At 40.5% G+C, this 9119-nt stretch overlaps 1 protein-coding gene across 1 annotated transcript; it reads left to right on the top strand.

Moving 5' to 3' along the window:
- Window positions 1-1173: 1173 nt before the first annotated feature.
- LOC143288778 (uncharacterized) lies at window positions 1174-5943 on the top strand. Its single transcript, XM_076597406.1, has 3 exons — window positions 1174-1248; window positions 3537-3697; window positions 4815-5943. The coding sequence occupies exons 2-3, from the start codon at window positions 3538-3540 to the stop codon at window positions 5048-5050; spliced, it is 396 nt and encodes a 131-aa protein (XP_076453521.1). The 5' UTR covers window positions 1174-1248; window position 3537; the 3' UTR covers window positions 5051-5943.
- Window positions 5944-9119: the final 3176 nt, after the last annotated feature.

Raw genomic sequence — 9119 nt, 5'->3', positions numbered from 1 at the left:
CGTCGGACCGACGGGAGACTCCATCATCCTTTCTGTATTTTAAAACAGACATTGAACACAAAACAACAACAAATAATAAGTAAATGAAATCATAAACATCCATGATAAAATGACCATGTCAAACCTGCAGGTTATGAACTATGATTTTGTCCAAGCAGGTCAGTAAGACGACATTGATCAACAAAGAAGCATTTCTGATATTTTTGCGTTCATTTTTAAACAGCTGGCTGAATCTGAGCTAAAACTGAAGTCTCTTGTGGCGAGATTATTGCTGTGAAACCGCATTTTCTCAGGTAAACGTTTCTCCTCAATCTTTGCTTGTGGGTAGTCAATCATACAAAATGAATGCGACAAGCAGATGTTCCAAACCGTATTTTACTCAGGAAAAACTCATACAAAATGAATGCAACAAGCAGATGTAGTAAAACCGTAGTTTTCTCAGAAAAAGATTTCGTCAATACTCTTGGTTACATACATCAGCTCATACAAAACGCATACAAGTAAATTCACCAAAACCATATCTTTTCAGAAGACATTTCGTCGACACTCTTGAATCTACGGGTAGTATACTCACACAAAATGAATCCTACAGTCAGATTTGGAGGGTCGAAGAAAAAGACGAACCTAAGGAGATGCGGAGGTTAGTATGGTTTGACCGTTCCTTTTCCTTACTCTCTAAAACTTTCACATAGTTTGATAATGGAGGACAACGACCACGATGAGAAGATCCATTTAGGTTTCAGACGACATGGCATGGATCTGTTCCACTATACCCACATCACATCTCTCGTGTCAGACGTATAGACACTAATTAGCAATGGTGGTCCGGAACTTTTTTTTATATGCAGTATGAGCGACGGTTATACACCACTAATCGGTCTTTGGCACTTTAGAATCTTCACGTCCTGTTCAATAACTGTCATATCTCCACCCGTCTACACGACAATAAGATGACGCCAGACTTCTCAAACGACATGTAACTAAATTACTAGCACACACTAGTCGCTGTTGGTGTCAACTTTGGGTGTGATTTTTTTTTTCTTCTTTTTTCTTTCTGGTAACACTTTGGAGGCAGGCTGTGATACGATTGGCTGGCAGAGGCTTCTGTTTGGGTATAAAGGTACGTCGCTTTTTGACCAAGACGATCGCTTTTTTCAGCTCTCAGCGCGCCCTTCTTCGCTTCAGCTCGCCAGAAAACGCTTCACCAGTCGTTTTTGCCGTTTTCTCTAAGTCGACACATTCTACAAGGTGAGTGGTTCTCTCTCTCTCTCTCTCTCTCTCTCTCTCTCTCTATCTATCTATCTCTATCTCTTGGTCTTCCTTTAAATAATAATGTTAATAGGTACACTTTACATGCTATAACCGAGTGGTAAGTACCTCGGACTTTCAATCTGAGGGCCTCGGGTTCAAAACATCTATGCGACGGGCGCAATAGCCGAGTGTTTAAAGCGTTGGACTGTCAATCTGAGGGTCCCGGGTTCGAATCACGGTGACGGCGCCTGGTGGGTAAAGGGGTGGAGATTTTTACGATCTCCCAGGTCAACATATGTGCAGACCTGCTAGTGCCTGAACCCCCTTCGTGTGTATATGCAAGCAGAAGATCAAATACGCACGCTAAAGATCCTGTAATCCATGTCAGCGTTCGGTGGGTTATGGAAACAAGAAGATACCCAGCATGCACACCCCCGAAAACGGAGTATGGCTGCCTACATGGCGGGGTAAAAAACGGTCATACACGTAAAAACCCACTCGTGTGCATACGAGTGAACACAGAAGAAGAAGGTACACTGAAAATGATGTTTCAAAGCATGGTCCTTTTAGACAAGGTGAACTAGAAGATGAATACCATTTGTTGTTTGTTTGTGCTGTATATATTGATTTACGGACAAAATTTCTTCAAGACTGTTTAAATATGTCTTTTAGTACACTTCTTCGATCAAAACAACAAGCAGAGAAATTGCCATGTATCAAAATTTATTTTCCATGCGATCAGAAGGAGAAATCATAAACTCATACCTAATTAAGTAGAATTAATGTCAAGTCCATGAACATTATGATATTGTGTCATCTGTTCAAGTGTTATAATACCCCTTCCCATGCTGGTTAAAGCGCTGGACTTTCAATCTGAGGGTCCCGGGTTCGACTCTCGACAACGGCGCCTGGTGGGTAAAGGGTAGAGATTTTTCCCAATCTCCCATGTCAACATAATGTGCAGACCTGCCAGTGCCTGAACCCTCTTCGTGTGTATACGGCAAGCAGAAGATCCAAATACGCACGTTAAAGATCCCTGTAATCCATGTCAGCGCACGGTGGGTTATGGAAACAAGAACATACCCAGCATGCACACACCCCGAAAACGGAGTATGGCTGCCTACATGGCGGGGTTAAAAACGGTCATACACGTAAACGCCCACTCGTGTAAATACGAGTGAACGTGGGAGTTCCAACCTCCGAACGAAGAAGAAGATGAAAGCGAAAGATAGTAATACTTCACTGTCAGACTGGAGAAAAATGTCCGTAGACTATCCAAAGGAATTAAAAAGAAAAAGAAAAAAAGGTTGACCGTTCCATCGCCTTTCACGACAATCACGGGGATTGAATTCACTTCCAGTGTGTCTAGGGGTCTCGGTATAGGAAGGCGGGGCCCGGTTAACTCCTTCCGTCCGCCGTTTTTATGTGCTGACAGAACTGAGAGTGTTTGTAGAAGATGTAATTCAGGTGAATTTGGGAGACGAATTCCATTACGTCTGGAAATGCTCGTTCTTTTCGGACACTAGAAAAGTATTCTTAAAACCATTTTATTGTAAACGACCGAGCACACTGAAATTCAGTACACTCTTTAATTAATTAATTAATTAATCCCCCGAAGAAAAAAAAGTGTTGTTGAAACTGGCAATATCTTTGAAAATTATTATTGGATATGTGCGATAATTTTGATGTTATTCTTTTTTCTTATGTCAGGATAACAGTACTAAACGCTTCAAGTAATATATTTCCTATGTGTATGTGGGTTTTTCGTTGTTTTGTTTTCTCCTTATATTGAATTGCTGATTGTTTATTCGCGTGTGTGCATGTTCTCTCTCTCTCTCTCTCTCTCTCCCCCCCCCCCCTCTCTCTCTCTCAACATATATATGCCAGTTCCACAGTTTATAATGTTGAATGACTTTGTCGAAAACTGGATGGTCGAGCGTTTTGGTGTTTTTTTTGTTGGCTTTTTTTCTTTATTTTCCTTTTTAATCCTAACAATATCTTGTATTTCATGATTTCGTTGTTGTTGTTTTTTGTCGTTGATTTTGTTTTTTACTCTTAGCAATGTGTCAATTTGTCCTTAAACCGCCGTTATTCTTTCGTTCATATATTGTCCCCCCTCTTGCCAAAGGAGAGTATTGTCAATGGCAATAAAACAATGTCCGTGTCCGTGTCGCTGTGTATGAACCATCATAACTACAATGGACAACTGACGCAAGGTTAATGTGTGTTTCTTTTTCTTTCTTTTTTTTATTTCATTTTCTTTCTTTTTTGTCCGGGGGGGTCAGAATGAAGGTGAGGGCGGCGTGCCTGATGACGGTGTGGACCTGCGCCTTCCTGAGCACCTGCACCATAGCAACCCCCACCCTCTCCGCCTCCACCTCCACCTCCTCCGGGGACCCTGGGGCTGTGGATGAGGCTTCCCAGATGGCCCTGGTCCTCGAGACACGTGAGAGCTTTACGGTGGTTTTTTTTTTTTTTTTTTTTTTGGGGGGGAAGTGGTGCATGAAAGGTAAATATGAGTTTGTGAAAGAAGAAGAAGAAAAAAGAAAGATGTGGGGGGAAAAAAGAGGAGGATGGAGGCCCCACCAAAAAAAAAAAAAAAAAAAGAATGAAAAAAAAGAAAGAAAAGGAAAAAAAGAAAAAGAAAAGAAAAAAGTGGGAAAAAAGAGGAGGTTGGAGGCCCCACTAAAAAAAAAAATTAAAAAAAAGAATCAGGGTAGAAAAAAAGAAGAAAAAAAAAGTAAAAGAAAAAACAGTTTTATGTTGTTTTTTGTTGTTGTTGTTTTTTGTGGGGGGAAGGGGGGGGGGGTGTTTGGGTTTTTGTTTTGTTGTTGTTGTTGTGATTTTTTGTGCGTTTTTTTTTTTTTTAGGAGAAATCAGTGGATGCGTAAAATTTCTGCAAATGAGCAAGATAGTCTCAGCATCCTTGGAAGGTTCTTTCCCGCCTTTTTTTTTTTTTTTTCTTTTTCTTTTCGTATTTTTTTTGGTCTTGTTTTTTTCTTCTTTTTTTTTCTTCTTTTTTTTGTTGTTGTTGTTTCTTTTTGTTCCTTCCATCATCTTTTTTCTCCTTTCTGTTGTCTTTTCTTTCTTTTTCTTTTTTTTTCTTCTTCTCTCATGTCTTTATTCCGTCTTTTTTCTCTCTCTTTTTCCCCCTTGTAATCTGTCTTCTTACCATTGTCATGCTCAAACATGACACATATATAGATATCTCTCTCTCTCTCTCTCTCTCTCTCTGTGTGTGTGTGTGTGTGTGTGTGTGTGTGTGTGTGTGTGTATCACCATCATTATATGCATATATATCACCATCATTATTACTGTCATCACCACAATCCTTGCCATCATGTTCACCACCATCATCATCATCATCATCACTATCATCGCCGTCATCATCACCACCACCATCACCATCATCACCACTGTTATCATCATCATCACCATCATCACCACCACCATCACCATCATCACCACTGTTATCATCATCATCATCATCATCATCATCACCACCATCACCATCATCATCACCATCATCATCATCACCACCTAGGCCTTCTCTCTTTTGCCAGTGATCGACCCCACCCTCCTCAACATGGCCGCCACCACCGCCGACGACACCGACGACGATGACGACACTGACGATGACGTCAACACCTTCATGCGCCGTCGCCGCTACCTGAGCGGCCTTCACTCCAGGCACGGGGGATCATCCAGGCGTCGTTTCCGAAGAATTCGTGTCCACGTTCCTAGCGGGCGTTACGGAGCAGGGAGTGGTAACGCCCGTAACAATGTCAGCCCCTACTAGACCTTCCCCTTGCCAAGACGCCCAACTGAGGCTTCTCGATTCTTTAAGGACAGTCAAGTTCGTTACGGACACCACGGAAGAAGATCTCTCTTCAGTGTTGTAGTACTGGCGTGGAATCTTCTTCCACAACTTTTGCTTTTTAAGGACAGACGGATTCGTTATGGACACCACGGATGATGATCTGTCTTTGGTGTTGTTGTAGTATTGGCGATGATTTCAACTTTTGCCTTTAAGGCCAGACAGGTTCTTTATGGACACCACGGCTAATAACCTCTCTGTGTGGTGGTGGTGTAATAGTACCGGCGATGATCGTTCACAACTTCTGCTTTTTAAGGACAGACAGGTTAGTTATGGACACCACGGATAATCTGTCTGTTGTTTGAGGACAGTCAGTTTATTTCGGACACACGGCTGATTCTGTATTTCTACACAAACGTATGGTGTTGATAGAATACGTAGGAAAAGAAGTACGTAAAGAAAACACACACACACACACACACACACACACACACACACACACACACATCACAAGGCGGTACCGCTCTAATTTACTGAGGGTTTTTTTTCTTCTGTCTCTGTCACGAGTATGCACATCTCATTGTGCATAACTAGAAATTAGATGTTACAAAAAAAAGCCCCTCCAAAAGACTATGAACAACCGAATACCTACCTCTGACTAAACAGCACCAATTATTGCGATATCATTAGCGTAGGGATCAAATATCGATTATTGTTATCATTATAATCATAGTTTTAATAATCATAACAATAGTCATAAGTTATCGTAACAGTAGTAATAAGAATGATAATAATCGTTATTATCATTGTTATCTTAGTAATAATGATACATTTTACAGAATCTCTAATTCACCTGTTGCTTGATTTTAAACTGACAAAATACACACACACACACACACACACACACACACACACACACACACACACACACAACGTTTAGATTTGATAGAAGTACAGCAACCCACCTAATTCCGCCCCCCCCCCCACCCCACTTTCTACCGATCCGTGACTGTGTAATCATTTTTATTTGAAGAAAGAAAAAATGCGTCGAAGTTTTCGATGAAATGTTGTAGCCGCTCCAAACAGTCTATAGGAAGATCTTGTATCATAGCTTTGTTCGCTGTTTGAAAACCACATAGCTTTGGATAACGTTTAGGTGCAGTCGGTCGGATTCTTTTAGTAGAATTAAAACCTTGGCTCACGTGATCACTTGGATTTCTGTCCATAATATATCATTATTGTTATTATTGTTATTATTATCATTACTATTGTTTCTATCGGCGCTGGCACGAAATTTGATACAGTGCGTTACTAGATATAGATTTTATCTGAACTAGTTTCAGGCTATTTTGGTGTCGTTTGCTTTCTGTTTTTGTGTGTGTGTGTGTGTGTGTGTGTGTGTTTATGCTTCTTTTACAACTAGTTTTAGCGGGTTTATAATCGTACGTCAATTATTGTTGGTTTTGGGGGGTTGTTTGTTTGTTTGTTTGTTTGTTTGTTTTGTTTGTTTGTTTGTGTGTGTGTGTGTGTGTGTGTGTGTGTGTGTGTGTGTGTGTGAAATATATCTTTTAATTTTGATTTTTTTTTTTTCAAAATTATGTGGATCAAAACTGCTTTTGCTCGGACTCGTTTGATTGGCATGTACGTGAAGGGTTGTCTACCCTCCTCTCCCCCCTTCCCCCCAAACCTCCCCCCAGCTTCTCTAACTGTACAAGTAGCAACACATAAAGTGCCTGATGATAGGGTTTCAGTTGTTTTGTTTCTTCTTCTTCTTCTTCTTTTTCTTCTTGCGACGTTTTGGCTTCCTTGGCAAATCGTGCTCTATCGTCTTCACACTCAATCAGAAAGCCCACCCCCTCTTGGCACGTACCCCCCCCCCCCCCCCCCCCCCCCCCCCCCCCACACACTCCCCCGTTGGTACAAACCGTCAGGCGTTGGACTTGTGGTCCAATGTTCTACCAGAGATCTGGGATTCAGACCATTTGTTGTGTTGTGCCCTCCGTGTCGAAGACTAGTGCTTTCGTCCGGCTGATTTTTAACATAAATTTTTATTTTATTTTGGTTTTTCTTTTATCTTCCGTTAGTTTGATTTTTTTTTTAATGATTTCTTTTTTCTCCCCCTTTTTTGTTTTGTTTTTTTGTTATTTTTTATGTTCATGCCAGAAACATTACAGGATAGTATTACATACACAAGTACAGTTGGAAAACAAAACAAAACAACAACAACAAAACATCGACAACTAAAAACAACATAGTCAATGAAAGGAAAGAGAGAGAGAGAGAGAGAGAGAGAGAGAGAGAGAGAGAGAGAGAATTTTTTCCCTTCCTTGCCTATTTTATATTTCATTTTCTAGATAAAAATGATTTATAGACAGAAGTATTTGGTGTATGTTCGAGGGGAAATAGGGGTGGGGGGCGGGGGGGGGGACAGGGGGCGAGGGGGGGAGGGGCTTAGGGGGCGGGAGGAGTAAAGAGAAAGTTACTGTATTGAAGGGACTATGTTTAGACCCAAGTCAAATCTTTGACTGATTAATCAACACTTCCTTTTCACGGTTTTCTTGTTGTGATTACAAGCGCGAAACTTAGAGACCTACCTACCTACCTACCTCAGTTTTTAACCAAGTTCAGGGTCTTCATCAAGAAGATTAAGTAAGAGTAAATGAACAGAAACAAAATTGTAATAAAACAAAAGCGAAAGTATTAGGATCTTTACTCGTTCATTTTCTTTCGATACTAACATTAACATGGTGGGCACGTTTAATAAAAATGCAATATCATGACATCGCAGACAGTACTGTATGCATGCTGAATTCAAGTTGGTCTTGTAAACAGTTGTATAAGCAACGTTGTACGTTGATCCTCTAAAAGTTCAACACAGTAGATATCGCGTTATTGACAACCGCAAGACTGTTAACATTGTCATTGTGTTTTTACCTGCAAAATAGACAATGTTAATTTCGCTATCAACGTACAAAGTTTTACTGAAAAAAAGCTACGTATGGTCGAACTGAAGGTTTTAAGTTTTAATCATATTCTTTCTTTTTTCGGCAAAAATAGTAAATGGAATTTAAGGGAGTTTGGTCGGGTTCTATAATATGTTGATAAACTTTTTTCCTTTCGGTTTCGTCAAAGCTCTGCACTCACTTCTTTTAAGTCTTGCCTTATATCTCACTTCTTTCCAAATATCTCTCCCCTTCCCCCCCCCCTCCCTCTTCAAGGTCTACGGTTTCTCTAGTTGTTTTTGTTTTTTTTGGTTTTGTTTTTTTCAGTTTCCATTTATTTGTAAGTTTCTGTCTTGCATCTCTATGAATCTAGAAGCCTTTTGTGTGCTTATGATGACTGGTGTGAAAAGCGCATAGATTTGGCTTTGCACAAGATTCAGCGCTGTATAGATATTTATTATTATTCTTGTTATTATTGTTGGTAGTAGTAGTAGTAGTAGTAGTAGTAGTAGTAGTAGTAGTTTGAACTGTTGGTTATTTTGACAGGGAAGTATTAATAATTGGTGGAGTATTTTTTGTTGTTTTTTTCCGGTTTTTTTTGTTTGTTTTGTTTTTGTTTTTTGTTGTTGTTGGCTTTATTTGGGGGTGGGGGGTTGGTGGGCGAGGGGTGTTTAACCTGCTGTAGCCACAAAGTTGTTTAAGATCCTCCTCCTGTCCAGCGCTAAAGCGTACATGTGTGTGTGTGTGTGTGTGTGTGTGTGTGCGTGCGTGCGTGCGTGCGTGCGTGCGTGCGTGCGTGTGTGTGTGTGTGTGTGTGTGTGTGCATGAATGTGTGTGTGTGTGTGTGTGTGTGTGTGTGTGTGTGTGCATGCATGTGTGTGTGACTGCATGCACGCATGTGTGTGTGTGTGTGTGTGTGTGTGTGTGTGTGTGTGTGTGCATGAGCGGTAGCATGATAGCACATTTTGCCTTGTGTTCATAACGTCGTAAAATTTCTCCCCTCTCTCTCTCTGATTTCTTTCTTTCTTTCTTTCTTTTTGTTTCTTTTTTTGGTTTTGCATAAAGCTTTTTAGCAAACAAAGACATCTTTTTCATTATCATCGTATTCT

The sequence above is a fragment of the Babylonia areolata genome, chromosome 13 (assembly GCF_041734735.1).
Source record: "Babylonia areolata isolate BAREFJ2019XMU chromosome 13, ASM4173473v1, whole genome shotgun sequence".
NCBI classification, from domain to species: Eukaryota; Metazoa; Mollusca; class Gastropoda; order Neogastropoda; family Buccinidae; genus Babylonia; species Babylonia areolata.
This window is presented reverse-complemented; position numbering and strand designations above follow the sequence as displayed.

Excerpts from the sequence above, each read along its gene's own strand:
- LOC143288778 (XM_076597406.1), top strand. The coding sequence starts at position 3,538 with ATGAAGGTGAGGGCGGCGTGCCTGATGACGGTGTGGACCTGCGCCTTC. Across the intron at positions 3,698-4,814 it reads GGCCCTGGTCCTCGAGACAC|TGATCGACCCCACCCTCCTC; the intron begins GTGAGAGCTTTA and ends CTCTTTTGCCAG.